We start from the raw sequence: 21,946 nt of genomic DNA, 5'->3' as shown, positions 1-21,946 counted from the left end.
GGGGCGGGCGCGGCTGAGGCGGGCAGGGAAGGAGGCAGGGAGGGGGAAGATGGCGGCGGCGGGGCGCGGGCTGCTGGCGGCGGGGCTGTTCCGCGGGCGGGTCGCCATCGTCACCGGCGGCGGCACCGGCATCGGCAAGGCCATCGCCGCCGACCTGCTGTCGCTAGGTGGGCGCGGAGCGGGCTCCGCAGGAAGCCCCGGTGGGGCAGCGAGGCGAGGAGGATGTGGGGAGGGCGGACGGAGTTTGAGGGGCCGTCAGGGAGTGCCCGCGGGCTTGTGTTGTGTCTTGGGAGCTGACGGCGCTCGGGGACGGGGTGCGAGGAGCCCGTGTGTGGGACATTGTGATAGGGTCGGTGAATAGCAAGGGGTTCGAGGTGAGGTTGATGTGGGACGGTGCCTTTTGGCCCACAAAACAATCGCTATTTTAAACACAGAGGTCAGTGAGGTTACGTTAAACCAGGACCCTTTCTCTCAGACTCTCCCTTCAGTGAGTTCTCATACTGCTTTAACTGGAGAATTTACGAGGTTGTTGAACCTTGATCCTTACAGAGCAGTATCCTGGAACTGCTGCCCGCACAATAACATGTTAAAGACAGTGTCTGCGATTTCAGGAGCTTCTGGAGATTGAAGAACATCTTAACGATGCACGGCGTAGGTTTTCTTTCCACGCTGAATACAGAGAAGCGGTAAAACCTAGAGTGAAAGGCAGTCTCCTGACTTTCTCGCCTGAGACCAGGAGAGGTAGAAATGGCTCCTACATCCACTTTGCAACACCTTTCCTGCAGATTTCAACATCAGTGCCGGGGATCATTGGCATCAGACTGGGTTTGGCTAGTTTATTTTAGTTTATTGTCATGATTAGATTCAGCGCCTTCAGAATACCAGCTCTCGTGTTACCCCTCTCAGTATCACACTGCCGTGGTTTGCATTGTTGGAATGCGCACTACTGCACTGCATAGTAAAGAGCTTTCTTTGTTAAGACTGTGCTGGGAGACATCTCTGCCTCTCGTGGTCTTTGTGCTGCAGCTTTCCACTAGCTTTGTGGAACTGAATGGAGGATTAGGTCGGTTACCTTTGTATTACTGGAGAGCTAAGTATTTTTTTTTCAGGTGTCCTTACATGCTGCTTTAAAGAGGTGCTTTTTAAGCATCATCACACTGTTGGTTTGTGATGTTAACCCATTACCTTAAAATTGTGCTTAATTTGATCTTTGCTGTTTTTATCAAGTAAAATACAACAAAAGTGTGTCTGTAACAGCCTAAATAGAGCACAATAGAAAACAAATCTATACAAAGCACATGAGAAAAAATGAAGAAAGCCCTATACAGGACTTAAGACTGACTGAGTAATCCTCATTGCCTGTATATTTACTGGTTACTCCTGACAAGATAATGATCAGGAACTGTTTTCATGTATATCCTGCACTTCAGGTAAGGGGGGCTGGTTCTTACAGGCATAGGAGCAGTAACAGATAATAGCAGTCATGATATACATTGTTTATATAACCAGTCTCCTTTGAGGTCTTCCAGGAAAATTTAAACCTTTTATCTGCAAACTTGTGCCCTTTTCCCTGACCCTATCAGGAAATGGTCTGGTCATTCTTTGTGAAGAAAATTAAGTGATGTAGTGTCTGCTTGCACAGTATGTACCAAGTGCTCTTCCATTATTAGAATCTCGCCCTCTCCCAATTAGTATGTTTAGCAAAAAGATAGTCTTTTACTGGACCTTATTCTATATCAGTGTGTGTATTAATAAACACTTAAGTTGGTAAATGCAGCTGGGCTACTGTAATTCAATATTTTGTGTTACTTGGCAATTGTGTGTGGCATTTTACAAACTTTGTGTTAGGTGGTTGTGGAAGTGACTGGAGTTCTTAATTTTAAGAAAATTAGGAGACCTCAGAGACCACTGTCTTTATATATGTTGTTTTAAGATGGCAACTAATAAAAGGTGAAGTTCCTTTTCCTAAGGATATGCAGCTGAAATGCTTCCCTTTGGAAGAAGGAAACTCCTCTCTTTTTAATATTTTTTAAAATATATAGTTCCACAAGCCAGCCTGAGCCAAATGAACAGCTTGCTGCTCTTTCCTCCCACTAGTTATTTTGAGTTGATTCTGATGTTTGCTTGATCACATGAGAGGCCAAATTCCACTCTGCAACAGAGGGTGGAAAATACCCCCACACCTGGCAAGATGTTAACATTTTCCATTTTTTGGCTGGTTGAGGATGGTTTAAATTAAAGCAGATGAGCAGTAGACCTGAATGAAGAAAGGATTACTTCTGCTGAAATGCTAAGATTATAGAAGGAGCAAACTGGGAGCAAGACCTCCTTGCCTAGTAATTTGCTTATCCATTACATGAAATTGCACGCTTGCTGGATCTGCACTAGGAATTAATTTGGTGTCCTTTGGTTTAGTCTATGTAGTAGCAATTGCTGAAGCCTCAAAGCTGTCCTGAGTCCATTGGTGTGACAGAAGAAATTAGACTGGTTGTAGTGTGAGTGCTTGACTTAAATTTGGCAACTGCATTGTTTTTTCTCCATAGAATGAGTCCTTCTGCCTCCAAACGCTGAAAAAAAAAAGGCACTGCCTTATTTTTTTTTCTCTCATTTCTGCAGCTAGGATTCTGCAGTGCCACAGGGAGGGCTCTGTTCCCACTGTCTGTAGACTGCAGATAGGGATTAATCTTGTGAGGCTATTATCCTTTCCTTCAGCCTCTGCAGAGTTAAAAAGCAGACCATTACATTTACTCACTGCTAGTCAAAATTACAGCCAGTTGTACAGGAAGATTATTTTTGTGGTTTTAAGAGCAAGCATTTTTTGTAATCAAGACCTGCTGAAACATCGTTAAATCACTTAATTGATAAATGAGGCAGCTGTGAGCAGAAGCAGCAGAAGTGATGTCTGAAAGCTGCTTTGCTGACTCTGCAACTCACAGGCTATCTTCCCTTTTGCAGGAAGGAAAGGAAACCTTGGGGACATTTTTTTTAATTGCTCTTTTCCTGGCACAGAGGGATCTTATTGCTAAGAAGCACCTGACATCAGTCATTTCTCTCTTTTGCAAGAACTTCAACACTGTATTTTCTAGTCAGTGACTAATAAATGCACATCCTACAAGATACCTCCATGATGTTGCTAAAAAAATAGCATAATAGTGTTAGCTGATGGATGTTTCATTTTGTCTCTACAGGTTGCAGTGTTGTTATTGCCTCTCGTAAATTCGACCGATTAAAAGCTGCTGCAGAAGAGCTGAATAATAGATTTGCTTCCATGAGTCCTGCCCAAGTGACTCCCATACAGTGCAATATCCGCAAAGAAGAAGAGGTAAAGATTAGCAATCTTGTTCTTGTTCTTAACATATCAAAAGCATGTCATGTATATAAATGTTCAGATCTCTAAAGATTTCTGGGCTTCTCAAAAGTAGCTTAGATCAGGGAAGAGGTGGAGAAAAGCTTGGTTAAATTGATCTGGATAGATGTGCTTCCCAAGGGAAGACATTTGTTAGCCATCTAAGCAAAAAAGCATTTGTAAATATTGGCAAATATTTTTCTGACCATGCTTACATATTTCAGATATTTCTGGGAGACACAGGTCTTGGAACTGGCATGATCTACAGCAAGCCAGAGCCCACTTAACATGATTCTTTGTCACATTGCTATGACAGAAGTGAGGGGGTGTTAACTTGTGAAGATGGAGATCTCAGAATAGTTCCTTCAAACAGGAAGGCATAGCATGGAATCTGAATGCCTGTGACTTGACACAAGTACCTTGCATTGTCAGTTTGGCTTGTAGTAAAGCCAAAAAACCCCACAGATATATAATATTTTAGCCATGTCAGAAATTTTGGTTACAGTTTAAGGTATGTCTCATTGTGAACTCTCTTACTATTCAAGTTGATTTTTAAATTTTTTCTTCATATTACAAAAAATGGAAGATCAAGAGCAAAAATACGTAATCCAGGTTCTTCAGAAGCCTGCATGCAACTCCTAATTTTTTCATCTCTGTAATTAAATATTTAAAAGTCCAACTTCAGGTTGAATTTTGAACTTTTTTAAGACAGCTAGAAAATCTTCCACTAACCACTGATTACTACATTTTTATAAACCTCCCCAAGTCTGTCTTAACCTAAATATTAATGACCTTCAATAGCTATGAAGATTCTGTAAATATCCTATTACATAGCCATAAAACAAATAAAAATAAAGATTCTTCCCTTGTGGAACAGTTCGTGCCATAAAATATTTATAGTGATCTACTCAGAATTTCTCTCCTAAAGGATGTGAACCCTGGGGCTGTGCAGCATGTCACTTCACCTACCAGTGAATTTTAGGTGTGTGTTTACTGGCATTAGCAGTGCAACATAATAGGTTATGGCAGATGTCAGAGGGCTACTTGCGTGATTAAAGCTACAGGAAGGAAATGAGGTAAAGAGGGAAAAAGGGTTTAAGCTTTTTTGCAGGTCTGTTTCTCACAGAAAGTGCTCTGGCATGCTTAATAACCTTCTGCAGGTGAATCTGTATCAGTCTGAAATTGATTAGTGGGAACTGCAGCATTCTGGGAGATGGTTTGGGGCTTGCTTGGATGGAGAAATGAGGTACTCTCCACAAAACTTGCATTCTTTCTTTGTTTCCTTTTTAAGTGTGGCTAAATACCTATTTGACAAAACAGGCTTAAGAGGCTTTGGAAATTTTCGAAGGTGCTTTTCAAGCCTTCTTTATAATGCTGTGTAAAGTGTTTAGGCATTATTCTGTATTATGGGTAGTCATACTGATACTTGAAGAAACTTCTGTCTTTGCTATTACCTTGCAGTTTTATCACAGAATTGTCCTGTTTCCAGTTTAGTTTTAAACTCTACCCATTTACAGACACACCAGAACCTTCCTAGAACTTTTTATATGATATTAGTAAAATTTCTATTGGATGTCTCCTGTCAGTGGAAGTTCTCTTTAAACAATATCCTTTCAAGTATGTTTCTATTGAAGAAAGGCTTCAGAGGAAAGAGGCAGATTAAACTCTAGTCTTGAACTTTTCAGTTATTGATTTAGTCTTATAGTTTGACTCACTTCAGTTCTCCAACTGCTCTTACTTATTTCTCTTGAAGTCCTATTTAGAAAAAAATTGCTGTGAAGATTTCATGGGCTTTTGGCTGATGATCTGAATAAGGAATGCAATTTCTGTTGCATGTTAACATAAGAACTTGTGTACCTGTTAAATATTTCTCCATTGCAGATGCCCATCTCCAAGGCCTGATTTTTTTATTGGTTAGAGACATCCTGTTATTTTTGCCCTTTAGTTTGTGCTGTTCTGGCTCTGTTTTTTCTGTTAATGCTGAGATTCTCAAAGATTGCTAAGTCCTAGCCATGTGTTACTTAATTTCTAAATTTACTGTTGGACCAGAAATTTGTGATTTCAGCTCTTAAATTTGTAGTGAGGATAGCACTTCCTTACATTTAGCTACTTTGGTTTGCAAGTTGAAACTAGATAAATTAACAATTGTTAACTTACACTGCTAAAAACTATCAGAACTGGGATGTATGGCAGGTTTTCCACATCCCACTGCTTACTATTGCTTATTTGTTATGTTTCCTAGAGCAGCAATGGTTAAAAGTACATTTTTCCTAATTTGCACTTGCTTGCCTTGTTGAAACTAGAGGAAAATTACTTTTGGGGACTTTACTACAATTCAAAGAGTATTGTACATCCACTTTCAAAACCTACTCCATTCCTAACTTAAAATATAGTGCCTGGGACTTGGAGTCATAGGAACAGGAATCAGTAAAAGATGTCGTAAAAGACTTTTCTAGCCTAGGAGGCACATATTGAGTAGAGGTAACACAGTAATATAACTCACTTCAGTATTTTCACAAATACAGGAAGAGCTTCCTGTTACAGTGGAAGAGGGGATGAAAGGGCATGTAAACTTTTGGCTTGCCTCACAAAAGAAATGAGACTGGTTACAACTGTGTGGGCTTTGTGTGCTACTCATTAGTAACATTGCAACTCATTGTTTGCTTTCAGCTTAGTATGAGTGAAGAGTATTTACCTCAGAAATCATGGGAGCACATTGTTGGGTAGAGAGGAACAGCCTCTGGAAGAATTCCGTGTGAGTCTATATCCTCCTTCTACTATAGCTCTTATACCAGGTACCAAAGAACATGTGCAGGAGAAAAACATCATAAATGTTTCAACAAGAGAAAAAAACTTAGGAGTTCAAGCTCCCCTAGATGTCAGAAGTGATCTATCACAAACTTCAAAGCCCAGGAAGTTTCCTGAAGAACTACATAATTCATTTAATATATTATTCTTTCTGACACGTCACTGAAGTATTTCTAAGAGTAAATCTCTGTTTTAAAGGAAGCCACCCTGATCACCTGTAGGAACAACCCATTTGTTCTTATTATGGAATGCCATTTTTTTTGTCCCCCCTTCTCTATGAATTGTTCTGCATTTTTCTGAAGGCCTCTATAAATCTTGTCTAGGTTTGAATTTTATAAATTGGAGGGAGGGACTTTGAATAGGGAAAATTTAAGAAAGATGAAGGTGCTTTCAAATTGCCAGAAGATTATTTTTTGCCTCCTACAGCAAATCTTAAAGTAACTTTGCTTTGAAGATGACATGGTTCATGCCTGTAGTTTTGATCTCTGAAATTCAAGCATTAAAAGGTTCATCCCTCATCATGTAGTCCATGATGTTTGTTAGAGCTCTTTCTGGCCTAGGAAGAGGCAGAGAAGATGCAGTGAATTAATTGCTGCAGAAGCTTGATGGCAAATATCATGGGGATAGCTTAATGAATTCATATTTTTAAGTCTGTAAATCTTCATCTTCAGCAGCGCTTTTGCTTTCTAGTAAAGCCTAGTTTTTGTTTAATGTACAAGAAATAATCCTGCTTGATGGAGGATTTTCAACCACTGTGTAACCTGTCAGGCTTATTTTTGTCATGAGTTTGCTGCTACTTTTGACTAGTTTTCCACTCAGTGTTCTGTAAAGGACAAAAAACATGTTTTATTTTTAAATATAGCAGAGTAGAGGGTTCTGGGATAAGAGGACCTGATGTTTCTCTATTCTGTCATCAGAATATATTTCTATAGTCTATCATGGGACCTTATCCTGGAGCAATGATTGTGCACCTCTTCTCTTTTCCTGTGTTTTGGAGTGTATATAGTGATAGATGTTGCTTCTTAGCAATTATGAAGCTGAAGTGATTTTTACTGTTTGCATATTTCCTGGCACTGCCCTCATAATGTATTGAGAGCAGATCAGTTTGCTCTTGGTGAGATGCAAACCAGACAACTCTGTGTGCATGTCTATCTTTATTTATCTCTTTTTGTGTGTTAAATTTTGAGCTACAGCAAAATCTGTTGACAAGGACAAGACATGAGGAATGAATGCCTGAATTAAGGGGAGGAGGGGAGGGAGAGAGACTGAGAGAGACAGAGACCAAGCTGATGGTAGTCACAATACATGGATACAGCAGTGTCCTGTCAGTCTTCTGGGGGTACCACCTTCATACAGGCCAAGTTCCCAATATTCATGGGATGGTCACAGGTGCCTTTCCCATAACTTGGGGTGATGTGTGTGAGCACTTACTTCCTTTCCCACTGTTTGCCACAGTGTCCACACATTTGTCCACACGCATTAACCAAGATGTGGTAGCCCAATCTTACCTCTGCTAGGCCTGGAATTAATGCTTTCCTGTCGCAAATTCCTCCCTTCTGTGCTTCTCTCAAGTTCCTGATTTGGTGGCTTATCATCTTACGGTAAGTTCCTTCTGTGGCCTTGACAGTGTTTTGAGACAGGCAGCTGTACTCTTTAAATCCTTATACTTGTAAAGCTTTTTTTCCTATTCTCTGTGGACAATCATTTATATAACTGGAACCTAGATAAGTAGAAGCTTACATGTCTAGATAAGTGGAAGATAAAACCTTGTACTTCTGGTAGGCCACAGCTGTTCTTGAAATCAGCGATTCAGAATTCTGTTCATGGTGTCTCCTTTCCATACTTGAACTCCAGCAACATAACCTGCTGCTGGAACAGACCCCAAGGGTAAAATCTGTCACTTGGGCATCAACAAGGCAACTTCAGACAGACTCAATACAGTGCTACTTAGCACATACCTTGTGTCTGAGTTCACTAGTACCTTTTCCAATAAACTTTATAGCTTAGCATAGGCCCAGTTGGTTTATAAATACTTAATGCCTATCTGTGTGAAGCCTGTAGTGAAGGACTGTGGCTTGGTGGGTAGTTGTGGATAAGAGATTCCTGTTGTTGTACTTTTAAATAACACAGCAGTAACACAGGGAAAATTTACTGCTGTGTGTTACCACTGTGCCAGAATGCCTATTTGTTCTAGCCACCAAATCACAAATCTGTAACATTCTGTAGTGGGTTGTTTGCCTGTGTGTTTTACTCACTCAGGGTGACCTGTGAATGCATGTGGACATTTGTCCCTTTTCCCTGAGTCAGTGACTACTGTCATCTCAGTTATCTGTGAATATGTGGTACTGCATAATACATCCAAGTTGCAGTCACACACAAAAGTTCCTTATTGCAGAGCTCCAATCTTCTGGTTATGTCTGAAGTGCCTGGTTTTGTTCTTTTCTGTCTTTTTCAGAAGAATGTCCTAAACTAGTAGAACTACCTCATGCAGCTTTACTTTGCTTCCAAAGAGAGTCTTTAATAGCTTTTCTAAGAAGTTATTTCGAAGTGGATTTTTTAATTACAGCAATAGAAAATAATCTTCTTTAGTGGTCAGTGTGCTTTAAATATGTTCTACTAGACCCTCCTTCTTCCTGAGCTGCTGTCTGCTGTCACCATGTTTACTGTAACTGGGAGAAGTGCTGCAGTGATGCTTTTTCTACAGCATGGAAGACTCTGTGAAGATTACTACAGTTGGAGCCATCTGAGCTGTCACTGGAGAGCCTTCTGGCCTTTCCTGGTTTTCAGAAAGCAGAATTGATATATGTTTGGTTTTGTTAGGTTTTTAATTTTTTTTTCCTTAGAATATAGTGCAGCACGTAGGAGCAACAACAGCTCCTTAAGTGTAACATATGAACCATTTTGAATTGCTAGGCTATAGCATATAACATTTTGTCCAGCTCGAAAACTTGCTTTAATGTCTCTTCTCAGCAGATTTTTCTTGTTAATTTGTCTTCTGTCTTTTCTTTTTACCATTCTTAGCACTATTCCTTCTGTCTCTCTCTCTCTCATCTTTCCACAGTCTGAATAGCCTTAGTCTGTTCAAATCTTCTTTGTACTGTAACCATTTCTGTTCCATAAATGAGCCCATATTTCAGTGACATAGAAATTCTCAGACTGACAGGGAGAAGAGTTTGATATTGCTGAGCAAAACATAACTTTTGCTGCCTAGCCAGACATAACTTTCCTTTGCTTACAACAAGAGAAAAGTAAAAGCCATAATGCCCATGTGGCATGGCTGTTCTTGCAAGCTAAGAGTTTGGGACTGCTGTCACAGATGTTTTGGTTTTCTGGGTTTTTTCCTCACATCCCACAACCTGCAGTGACTAATAAGTGAAGAATAAGATGACATTCAGAATTTGAAGATTCAGTTTAGGTATCAACATTATTTTCTTAAGGCATTTTTTCTCAACAGGCACTAGTTTTTCAGTCATTATATGTTTGGTTTGGGTTTTTTTCTTTCAAGAGGTGCTTCCTTTCAGGATCCATACTATTCTGTTAAACCATCCTGTGCTGTTATCAATAAAAGATGTAAGGCAGCTATTTATGAGACTGGGTTGGTAACACTCATTGTGATGTACAGATAATGCATTGCTTGCACTTTCTTTTTTCTTTCTGATGTTTTCTACTTCTAACTCAATACAGAGAAAGGCTGATTGATATCCTTCCCCTAACCCAATCTGTTTGATTGGCATCACTTTTCCACCTGTTTGGTTTTCTGGGCTTTTTTTTGTTCTGTGTTTTTCTCTGACCACAGATGCTAAATTTTCTTTTTATACATGCTTGAGTAGGAATAACTGATGCATGGCATTTAGTTATGATTGATGATGTAAGCAGGAAACAGTCATATTGTCCTGTTTCTTGAGATAATTATTAAGTTGTTGCTATGGAGCTCTTATTACTATCTTGCAATAATATTTTTGTTAAAGAAGATAGTTGACTTGGATACTCATTTTAACATGTATTTCCAGCATTTTTTAGACTTCATGTTTTGTAGGGTAATTAACTTCTTGCTCTGTGTAAGAACACTGGCTATTACCAATTCATAGGTCAGAGCTGCTGTGAATGTACTAAACTTCTAGATAAGGGTGATAAAACTCCACAAGATGAGTTACATTTTCTATTTAAAATGGTCAGGTGTATGGTCAGATAAAAATAACAGTAGCTACCTTATATAGAACTCTTTGCAGACCACATGTGAATGCCCCCACTCTTCTCAAAAACATCAGGAGATTCTTAGTAGGTCTTATGTAGTGGGCTTTTGTGACTGTTTGATTTTACAAATCTTGGCAGATTAAATCCCCTTCTTTGGGTGCTGGTATTTTATGCAGCACCTGCATCATTCCAGCAAAATTTCCTAAGTAAACATGGATACAGCCTGGTCCTTCTTGGCTGGCTAAACCTTTCATACTGATCTTACAGCCCTTCTGAAGGCTGGACCTCCTCTTTTTCTGTGCAAAGGGCATGAGGGAGAAAATACTGTTTGAGAAGAAAATTTGGTGTAGACCTTGATCAGCATACTACACTAACAAATACTGTTTCAGGTAGAAGCTTTGGTGAGGTCTACACTGAGTCTGCATGGGAAGATTGACTTCCTGGTGAATAATGGAGGGGGCCAATTTGCAAGTCCTTCTGAAGCCATCCGTGCAAAAGGCTGGAATGCCGTGATAGACACAAATCTGACAGGGACCTTCTATTGTTGCAAAGCAGGTAAGGTCTGAACATTAAACTTAATGTTTATTTGATTTTGTTTTTTACAGAAATACCAGAAGATAAGAAGTGAAAAGTTTCCCTAGCTTCTTCTTTTCATGCACTTATCTGACAGTGGATATTTGTTTTCTTGAATCTCATGCAAAGCTTTGCATTAAATGCTGTATTACATTTGTTCCTAAATACAAACATACATTTAGGCAAGTGTGATCTTATGGTTAATGCCAGGTTTGGAAGTCAGTTGACTTGGATACTCATTTAAAAGACTGTAGGAAAATTGTTTCACTTTCATGGCCTGTATTCACTGTGTATAACATAGGAAAATACTTTCTTCTGGGATATAAATTTAGGCTTAAATTTAAGTATGGTATGTCATTCTCACTTAGCATTTGGAATGTGGAAACTAAAGTAATTTACATGGAAACATGAAATCTTGATTTCTATCAAATGCTTCTTTACAAACATTGAGCCTTATCTGGACCATGCCTGTTGCATCGCTGCTTCGCCTCTGGATTGGCAAAGCTGTGGTACAAACAGCAGATTGTTTTTCTAAACCAGTATGACAAATGTGTAGTGTGATTGCAGTTAAGACTCCAAATTTGGTTTCCAGTTGGCAAGTTCATTTGTATGTATTTCTTCTGATATTTATAGGTTATCTTCCTCCTTCATACAGTGTACAATGCCTGGATGCAGGAACATGGAGGAGCCATTGTCAACATTACTGCTGCCGTGAGAAATGGCTTTCCTGGAATGTCGTAATATATATTTTCTTTTCACACTTTCCTATATTTTTCCCCCAGAAGTACTAACTGTTCCTAAGCACTTCAGGAAAGTGTGTACTGGGCAGCAGCAGAGTATAGAAATATAGTAGTTAGGTCAAGAGAGAGCAAGAATATCACTTGGCTTTATGTGTGGGGATCTCTTACTAATCCAGTAGATGGCATTTCTGGTCTCTCTCTGCTTGTTTGTAAGAAACTATGAAGCAAGACTTGCCAGTGAAGCTTTAATTCAAAATAGCTTCTTTGTTTGGCTTTTTTTTTTTTTTTTTGGACTTTGAAATGGAGTTTCTGTTGAAGAAATATAAAAATATATTTTGAGCAAGTGTTGCATTATTTCACTTTGTCCTCATTCAGGCTTGAATGGTTTCAAAACCAACATTTTTTAAGGAACAGCAGAATATTTTCTCACTAGCTTGTTCTTCACAATACAGAATAAATACAGAGATCCACATGGTGGTGCTGAAGCTACAGTTATTTGAGTATCTTCACTGTGGTATCTGGTTCAACTGTCATGGCAAATAGGCTGAAAATGTTTCAATTTGAGTTGAACTAAGACGAAAAACAAGCTAGTTCTGAATAACAGTGGAAAAATTTACCTGAGTAACCGTTGTATGTAGATGGATAGACAAAACTACTTCCAAATTAAATTGAGTTGAAACTTCTTGCAGAAATGCACTGTTGAAAAAGATATGCCTTTACAAGTCCAGCCAGCGCTCATGCCAAAAGTCATCTGATAGGACTTCTTTATAAGTATTAATTTTGACCATAAAAGTTGTCGTGTTTCCTCAGAGTGTGCCTGGAGGTTATCTATTTCTGGTCTAAACATATGAATAAGTTATGTTGTCTTTTGCTTTTCTTATTCAGTCCCTTTATTTGAGAAGCTATTGCATCTATCTCCTCTTAGTCTGTTTCACTAGGCTAAAGCAGCTAAATTTGTTCATTTTCTCTGACAACAAATGTCTACAATTCATTACTGCAGTAATTTTGTTTGCATTTATTCAAGCTTGTAATAATTTCAGACTAGTTACCTACAGCAGCAGGGCTTAGGAGTTCACTCTGACTCTCATGGTTCTATCTCCATCCACCTACACTAATTTTTGAATAGTGACTTATTTTAATCATGTTTGTCAGAAGACTTAAATATATCTTTCAGACCACTGTTCTTCCAAGTGTTGCTTTACCTGTGCAGGCTACAGGTAGTTTTACACAGTTTGAACTTCAGTTGTTTCTCTTTTTATAAGCCTCCTCCTTCAGTAGAGTGTAGCTGACCCCATGTTGCATTGGAAAAGAGATTTTAAGTATTCCAAGCAATGAAAGGAAATCACCGCATAGATTGTTTGAAAAGTGAAGGTATGGTCAATCTTAGAAACTAGAGAGTCTCTCTCTTCCAGATGCTTGTCCAGCCACAGAAAACCACTCTGAATACCCTAGTGAGGCTGCAGTAGAATTAACACTGGACACCCTTAGCTAAGGGAACAGATGCTTCCTTTGCTTTCTTTTCTCCATAGGCACACAGGAGCTGCAAGAGCTGCAGTGAATAACCTAACCAAGACTTTAGCTTTAGAATGGGCTCACAGTGGAGTGAGAATCAACAGCGTTGCTCCTGTACGTAATAGCAATGAGCTGATTAAAATTATCTATTTAATGTGTTCATAGTTAGAGCTTTTGGATTTTTAAATTTATTACCAGTGACTGTTTGTGGATTATTTATATATTTGTTTATTTATAATACTCTTACTGTGTTCTTTGGACCATTTGACAGTGTTTTGTACTTTTGGATGATGAGTCAGAGGATGTGGGATAAAATTGCTTCTGCTTTCTGCCTTGATTTGGCACACTTGGTTTTTAGTTTTTTATAGCTAAATGAAATGATACTGGTAGGAGTTGGTGACCTGTCTTATAAAGCCTTGACATAAAATTACTGTTTCAATAATGGATACATTACTTCTGAGTTCAGGAAACTTTTTCTGTTTGAGGTTCAGGTATGCTGGTGGTTTTCATGTATGTTTACAAATTTATTTTGAAAATCTCTGTATGTCTCACATAAGACCTTTTACTTTGTCTCCTATATGTTAAGTTAGTTTAGCTTTAGGTATATGAAGAGACTGTAGTTGGAGTGTACCTTCTCTCGGAGAAATTATATGTAAAAATATGTGTTTTAATTTTTTTTATCAAATTTGTGCAGACAGGAAACCACTATACAGGTCAGCTAAAATATGCCTGCCACATTTCTGAGGAATTAGACAGCAGGTAGAGTTGTTTTAAATAACTGTATAGAAAGAGCAGCTATGTTTTGTAGTGCTGCAGATACAGAAGTTATATAGAAGCTCTAGTCTTGACTTTAGAGTATGTGTGATCTCTTGTAATTTTCTCTTAACCACAATTTATTTTGCACATTTACTCCCTTGAAATTAAAAGAGGAAACATAAACTTTGTCCAGCTACTTCTACGGCCAGAATTTAACTTATCTCACAATGAGTGTCATAAGTGAAGTGTCATTTTTCTTTAATTGATCCCTTGGAAAATCTTGCTACTATTTTTGTAGAATGTCTGTATATTCTGTTGTGCCTCTTGTCCTAAAACATCTGGCTTTGTTTGGCAAAGCATAGAATGCTTAATGACAGATGCATGTTAATCATTCAGGTAAAGGCTTTTATGTAACCTTTGTGCGACCAAATTAATCTGTAGACATGTTAAATATTAAGTTCTACTGACTTGTATTTCCTGTTTATTTGTTTTTTCTGATTTATCAAGTCTTGGGGAAGTAAGTAATTAAGACAGCATTATTATGTGAATATACTTTTCAGGCATGCTAATTACCTAATGAATCATGCTGATTAGATATTATAGCACATGTCAGAAGTTTTTGACAAGCAAACTCTTCAGGGCTTCAGCTCTTTCAGAAGTATTTGCTAGCTTTGTTACTATGCTGGTAACAAAAGTCAATGTTTTAGTTACAATAATATACTTTGTGGACAATACAATTTTGTATTGTTACTGTGGTAACAATACAAAATTGTTACTGCTTTATGAGAGGAGAGTAACCTGTGGGAATGGATACATAGAGAGGGAGGTGTACATTCTGAAAAAAATAGTTTCACATATGTTACACAGGTATCTTAAAAATCTCAGTATATGCTTCATGAGTGAATTCAAATTTTGCTATTTTACTTAAACTTGAGTCCCAAAAGTTCTGTCCTAACTGGTGGATGTAACTCTGTGTTCACATTGCCATCTTCCTTCTCAAAACTAAGTTGGACTGTGTGGTCACCAGAGCAAACACAGTCATCTTTTTCTGCTTCTACAGCAGCTAAGTAGGGAGACTCAGAATTCTGACTGAAATCTGCTTCTGTAATTCACAAGAAATTGGGCTAGTGCTCCTACAGATGACAAAAAACTTTTGAGAACTTGTTCTTGAGGCTTTGTAGTTTCCTGCTGTAATTTAACATGAAATGCTTGTAATTTCAAAGCAGACATGAGTTTTTTTTATACTCCACTTTTTTTGTTATTGAAGTGACAGCGGAGAATTGGAATAATCAGAATTATTGTGCTTGAACAGAGATGTGGCTAGCAGCCAAATTACCTTCTTGTATAAATGATACTATGCTATTACATTCAAAAACTTGTATTCAAGTGCTCTTTAGATAGTTCAGTCCCACAGGAAATCAGTAATGACAACTTCACAATTTTAGAATGATCAGTTTAAATGTATGCAAGAGAACTTAAGTTTTACTGTGCTGTTTTTAAATAGGGACTGGTATTTTCGGAAACTGCTGTTGCAAACTATGGAGAACAAGGTGTAATGATGTGGTTAAAGAGCATACCAAAGGTTCCTGCCAAGAGGTCAGCTGTTCCTGAGGAGGTAATGTATTTCAGAATGCTTCTGATATGCCTACTTCTGTGTCTCTATTTTGAAACCACTTTATTATATGGAGAACAAAAAGATTTAATTTTGCACTGTGATGGACTATTTAAAAAGAAGTAAGCTTGTAGCAGTGTGTGGTTGTGCCAAGTGAGAGACTTAACCAGTAGTCACTGTTATACAGAGAATTTAATTCAGCTGCCTCTTACAGCTGAAGTGTTTGAAAGTAAACATTTCTTGAAGAAGTTGACTTTGGCAGGAAGGACTGAAAGAATTAATATTAAGGGTAAAAAAAAGTTTATCTTAAAAGCAATTAGCTCTCTTCCACCAAGAATGTGCATCTTTGATAAACTGATCAACCTTTTTTTGGTTTTTTTTGGTATCTGATGGTGCTTTGTGACATTTTAGTGGTTTTCCTCTGTTAAATGCTGATGTTTGCAGCTGGAAAAATGGCTTTAAGGCTGTTACAGTTTTCATTACTAAGTAGAAAATTATACTATATCTGTAAAAGTTTTCACAAGTTTCTTTGACATGAATAATTCCCAGCAGTTTAAGAAAGATTAAAATTGTTCTTTTGCTAGATCTCTCCTGCAGTATGTTTCCTGCTGTCTCCAGCTGCATCATTCATAACTGGGATAACCATGGTTGTGGATGGTGGCCAGAGTCTGTACAGCAATACCCTAGAAATACCCGGTAAGAAATGGGCTACAAAATAATGCCCTTTAAGTGACTGAAGTTGTGCAGCGGGAGGACACAAAAGTAAGATGTCTAGTTTCTCAAGCAACTAAGTACATTCTTCTGTTTGTTTTCCTTAGATCATGACAGATGGCCCTCACCACCAGAAGGAAAAAATTCAGAAATGCTGAAAAAGCTTCTTTCTGGCGAGTTCAAACCAAAGCTGTAAAATGAAGATATTTTACCTTGTTCCCAGTTGCAGCCTTGCTGATAATGTCACTTTGTGATTTAGCCTTATTATTCTCAGTAATTTTTTTTTTTTCCTCATATGTAACTGCATTAAGTGCCTTGATTTTTTTGTTGGTTTATATTTAAAACTTTTGAAAGGCTTTACATTGTACGTCTCTGTAAACACTCACCCTGAAAACATTCAATCTTTTGGGAAGGGAAAAGATCAAAAAGACAAACTATCCATTTGCATGGGTATCAAGTAATGAAGAATCCCAGATCCCAGCCAGAAGTGAATAAAAGGAATACTGATTTTGCAATGAAGGTAGCCAAGAGGGAATGTTTAGGAATCCTTCTGTTCTTGATGAATTTGCGGAGAAGGTAATTTAAATCTTTTTCTATTAGTTGCATCAGTAGCCCTTGGGTAAGTGTTAGTTGTATTTCTGTTCACCCACATACTGAGTGTTCAACAATGGTTTTAAAGACCAAGTAGTGTAAGTATTTATCTGAAAATAAATAAAAATAAGATGGTATACTGTTATTAATGTTTCAGACAAATATGGCATATCATATTTGGAGCGTTTTGAATTGTTTGCAGATATAATGACATAATGGTGTTAAGCTGGCTGCAACTTGATAACAGAATAAGCAGACAATAAATACAGTGATAGAAACAGTATAGATTCAACAATTTAGCATGTAAAATCTGTGGTGTATATTGTAGTGCTCTCTGCAGTATGCTACACTAGTAAATGAGAACTTTGGAATTCTTCATCTGCCAGCTAAAACACCTTTTATCCATACTGTGTTGTCTTACAATGTTAATTTTGTTCATTACTGCCTTTAGATGTGATTTTTGTGAACAATGAAGAGATGCCATTTAGAAACTGGAAATCTTGTAATACATCCCTTGAAGAAGCTATATTTGTAAATTTTTCATTCATTTTAAGGCAAATGTTCCCATGTCTGCTAACTTTAGTGAAAATATAAAAAATATTAAAGACTGTGTTTGTTTGCTATAAAAACTGAAATTCCTGGAATCTAGTTGCTGCTATAGAAAGGAACTTTAAATACTTCATTTTGGACTGAATGTAGGAGTCTGATGGATGTTTGATTTTTGTGTCTTTCATTAAAATACGTGTCCTCATATAGGTACATGTAGATTGCTTTTTCATGAAAACGAAATGAATGCCAGTTCTGGGGGGAGAGGAGGAATTTGAGCACACAACCAAGTGTGTTCTTTCTGCTTTATGCTCTTTCCTTAGTAACTGGACAGTCATTTATGTGACTGTGAGAAATTAGTACAGAGATAAAGCTAATTTTTTCACACCTCTTGTGTAAGGTATCTTTTGTTTATTGAAAATATTAGTTTAAGGTGCTCAGCAAGAGGATTCCTGGAAGCAAATGCACCTGTTAGATAACTAACTCTAGAAGTCTAGCCCATTGCATTCAAGTGAAATTATTCCGTTTATTAACACATTCTTTCAACATTCTTAACATCTTTCTGGAAAAGAAGGTTAAACATGAATAAAACATGACTTGTGGAACTTACTTGATGTTTGACTGTGAGTTTCTACGGTACATGTGCAGTGTGGATTTAAAGTGAAGTGGAAGTGAATTGATGACTTCTGTTATATCCCCCGAATGTTCACTGAAAGATTATGTAAAAAAGAAAAGATTTCCAAGTACAAACTTGGAGACCATAAATTTTTAATCTTGCAGATTTCCTCTTTACTGTGCTATAGTGTGAATATTCATAAAGAGGGGAATTTTATATGTAATGATGGTGAAATTCATCATTAACCTCAGGAACTTACGAGAACATTAGAAAGGTGAGCATTCTCCCATGTGGGAGACAGGTTCAGTCTGCAAGTAATAAATTCCTTCACATGTAAAACTATAACAAACCTTTCTGCTTGTGCTGAATATAGTTTGACCTTGCCTTCTTCAAATTTCAGCAAAGCAATGGATGTACTAAGATGTTAGTTCTTTAGAAGAGGGTGTGTGCTTTTTTTTTTTTTTTAAACTGGCAGGAGGTTGAAGCAGGCAGCATTCATGGAGCTGTAATGTGCTCAGCTTAGTGCAATAGGAGAATATACTCAGAATACTCTAAGGGTAAATCTGGTTTAAAAATAGAGAAAATACATCCTCAGAAGGAGAAGGGGAAATATCAGTGTTGTCTGCTTTTCTTTGCTTTTTCTTTTTTTTCCCTCAGTAATAATACAAAGGTTCCCCCATGAGTTGAGGATTACTGTACATAATATTGAAATGTTTATCACAATTTTTTAGATATTAGGATAGTAACTCCCTTGCTGTAATGTAAAAAATAATCACAGCCTTTCTTTTTTTTTATTTGGATTTTTGTTTTGTTTTTATTTGTATTTCATAGGGGTTTTTGTTTTTCTGTTTTTTATCTTGCACCATGGATTACATGAAGTGTTTAATTCTCAGAACAGAGCTTTTATTTTGGTCTTGGCTCTTTGGTCCATTTTTATGTAGATATAAAATTATTTTGAAAGTTTTGCAGCACATTGCAGAAACCCAGTATTGTGTCAGCTGGCAGCAAGAATGTTTCAGGTGTCTGCTGTAGTGCTGCAGATAATATCAACGGTAGTAAAGCTCTTCCTATGCCAACAACCCATGATCAAAGGACATTGAGAGGTTAAAAGAAATGGGTGTGGTAGCAAAAACATCCTTGACCTTATGATTGGGGTATCTGGAGTTCAGAGAACAGAGAATTTGATTTATTTTACAAGGAAGGTAAAAGCAACTGTGAGAAAAGGGCTAAGGAACCTCATGAAGAATCAGAGATTTACTGACCAAACACTGAACCTTAAACATTTACTGCACTGTATAATTGTAATAAGCAAAGAGAAGACTATTAGAATGACAGTTACATTTACCATTCTGTTAGAAAAGCTCTTTTTGGTTGCTTTAGTGTTTACACCTGGCTAAGCCTTGCCTATTCTGCCTAATTCTTATCAGATATTCATTTGATGGATGAATAGGTGCTTACCAACTGTTACTGTCTGGTGTTATATCTGAATATGTGTCATAGAACTTTACATTTGTGACAGCAGTGTAATTCAATGAAGGAGAACTTCTGTAAATATCTGTCAACTGCACTGGTGTTATGTTTTACAGATTTCTCTTTGTGTTAAGCAGAATTTTGTTCATTCAGGGTATTTATTTAACATAAGGGGAAGTCTGATTATTCTGTGGGTTTACTTTAGTGTAAAATGAAGTCTGTGTTGTAGAAATCTTCATTTTTAAAGACTAACAGTTGTTATGTTTGCTAAAAGGAGAACAGTCTGTGCAGTGTCATTCTGCAGTAAGGTCCCTTGTCTGCTTTAAGATGTAAATGAACAAATATGAGGCAACCATTGCTTGTTATAAGCATTTATGGCTGTGTTTAGTCTTCTGAGCAGTCACACAAAATATCCCATATAATCTTTAAGAAAGTGTGCTCTTTGCAAGATAGTATAATTACATATACTTCTAATGAGCATCTCCAAGTTTCCCCTTGGCATCTCAAATAGCAACCTTGTGTTAAATGGCTGAGTGCTGCAGGTGTTAGGGGAGTTGTCTTATTAGTAAAGGCAACAGTGTCTGTATTCTGCATTACTGAATACAGCCAAGACTTACAGGTAAATGAGTTACTTCATAAACTTCACTGGTGGGGTTGGAGCAGACAAACCTATCAGGACTACTGCCCAACATCACTTAGTGTATATAACATTTTTATGAATCTCCCAGCAGTGGTTTAGGACTCTCCTCCCCAAGATACCTGCTCTCCCTTTCTTTTCACACCAACCTTACAGTGGTAGTGCATTTGTATTGGGTAGAAGTACTAAGATGCAGGCACTTGTTTCCTTCTGTCATGGGAAGGCAGAAGAGCATAGCAGACAAAGGTTTGAAATAATACTGCTGTTTGCTCAATGCATGTGAGCTGGTTTTAAGTTTATAAACAGACTGTTGGTCCTCCTACTGATGAGGAAAGATTCTGGATCATGTTATAACATCCTGGCATCACACGCTTTACCCTACTGCAGTTCCTAGAAGAAGCCATTTTGACTTCTGTTACCTGCTCTGTCTCCAGCAGCTTGTTCCTTTGTCAGTTAACCCCTCCTTTGTTAAAATATATACTAAATTAATCACTAACTTACCCTTTTCTGGATGTCATTCAAAGCGTGGTAATACGGTGCCATCTATAGGAAAGAGTGGTGGGGAGGCAAACTTGGGAGAAAAAGGAGAATGATGGCACGACTCTGAAAAGGGGCTGGTCTGTTCCTTTTTGAAGGGTTCAGAAGCTGTGGCTCTAGTGTTAACTAACACAGACACTTGTTAGCCTCAAGCAATACACATAGGAGGTGAGAACCTCTCATTGCAATGATGTATTGATTCTGGAACTCAGGGAGAGCCATTCTCCCAGATTTCAGTCAATTGCTTGAGTACACTATCCTGCGATGTGCCTATTCTATCATTTCTACTCCCACACCTCCCAACCTGTCATCTGTACAGGGTTTGAATTGAATGGATAAATAACCAATATACTTTATTTCAACTCCTGCCAGATATTTCTTACTGTTATTTTTCATATCGGCAATTACACTGTTCCTGTAATATTTATTTTGCTCTGGTAGCTTGACACACGGTCCCAGAACCATGCCCCTGGGTTTGGGCTGAGCTCAGTGTAAGCCAGTGTCATAAATGCTGGTCCTGTGTGTTGATAGGTATTTTTTATCTCAAAGTCAATATTTAGCTGTTTATCCTGCTACTGAAGATGCTCTGAGTTCAGGATTACAGCATGATAGCACCGATGCCTGTCAGGATGTACAATCACCTCTGCAACGCACTCTCACGATTGTGCTCTGTGCTGGGCAGGGTTTGTGCAGCAATACAAAGCATCACATGGGCAGAGGAATGTGGGATGATTTTCCACAATCCTTGCTGGCTGCTTCTATACTGAAAGAACTTTGACTTCAAAACCAACTATAAACTAACCCCTCCTCCATCAGTTAAATCCAGTTACAAGATGCTAAACTGACAAATGGCTGTGAAATGGAACATTAAGGCAAGGGAAACATTGGATGTGTTTTGAAAGCTGTGTAAGCAGCCGTGGCTCATTGATTTTGCTTGATGGTGTAGGAGCATTACGTCAGCATTTTCTTGGCTGTTTCCCTATTGTTTGGCAGAAAAGGTCACCTTTTTAACTTCCTAATTAAAGACTCTTGGTCGTGGAAAGTGTCTCGTGAGCACCACTGATAATTTTCCCAAGTCTGGAGCATAGTGTCGTAGCTTTGAGATGACTATGTCTCCTGCATGACGGCTCTGGCATCAGTGATTCAGTGCCTTGTGCCTTTCTTGGATGTGCTCTATCAGTTGGTTGTCTTTTTCAGTGCCTTTTTAAAAATATGACAGTATTTTCTTTTATCATTTTCTGCAGCCTATTTTGGTTGAAACTCTCAAAATAATCATGTAATGGACCATGATGGGCAA

The 21,946-nt window shown here is 38.0% G+C and overlaps 1 protein-coding gene across 1 annotated transcript; it reads left to right on the top strand.

Moving 5' to 3' along the window:
* Window positions 1-12: 12 nt before the first annotated feature.
* PECR (peroxisomal trans-2-enoyl-CoA reductase) lies at window positions 13-20,596 on the top strand. Its single transcript, XM_058839574.1, has 8 exons — window positions 13-167; window positions 3,189-3,322; window positions 10,738-10,903; window positions 11,577-11,658; window positions 13,191-13,287; window positions 15,434-15,544; window positions 16,126-16,237; window positions 16,360-20,596. The coding sequence occupies exons 1-8, from the start codon at window positions 50-52 to the stop codon at window positions 16,446-16,448; spliced, it is 909 nt and encodes a 302-aa protein (XP_058695557.1). The 5' UTR covers window positions 13-49; the 3' UTR covers window positions 16,449-20,596.
* Window positions 20,597-21,946: the final 1,350 nt, after the last annotated feature.

Source organism: Poecile atricapillus, chromosome 5 (assembly GCF_030490865.1).
Source record: "Poecile atricapillus isolate bPoeAtr1 chromosome 5, bPoeAtr1.hap1, whole genome shotgun sequence".
NCBI lineage: Eukaryota > Metazoa > Chordata > Aves > Passeriformes > Paridae > Poecile > Poecile atricapillus.
Note: the sequence above shows the minus strand (reverse complement) of the source record. Positions and strands in the feature narration are given on the sequence as shown.

Bases quoted from the DNA above. Each gene is read 5' to 3' on its own strand.
- PECR (XM_058839574.1), top strand. From the start codon at position 50: ATGGCGGCGGCGGGGCGCGGGCTGCTGGCGGCGGGGCTGTTCCGCGGG. The intron at 3,323-10,737 runs GTAAAGATTAGC...ATACTGTTTCAG, and splicing joins ATATCCGCAAAGAAGAAGAG to GTAGAAGCTTTGGTGAGGTC. The intron at 13,288-15,433 runs GTACGTAATAGC...GTTTTTAAATAG, and splicing joins GAATCAACAGCGTTGCTCCT to GGACTGGTATTTTCGGAAAC.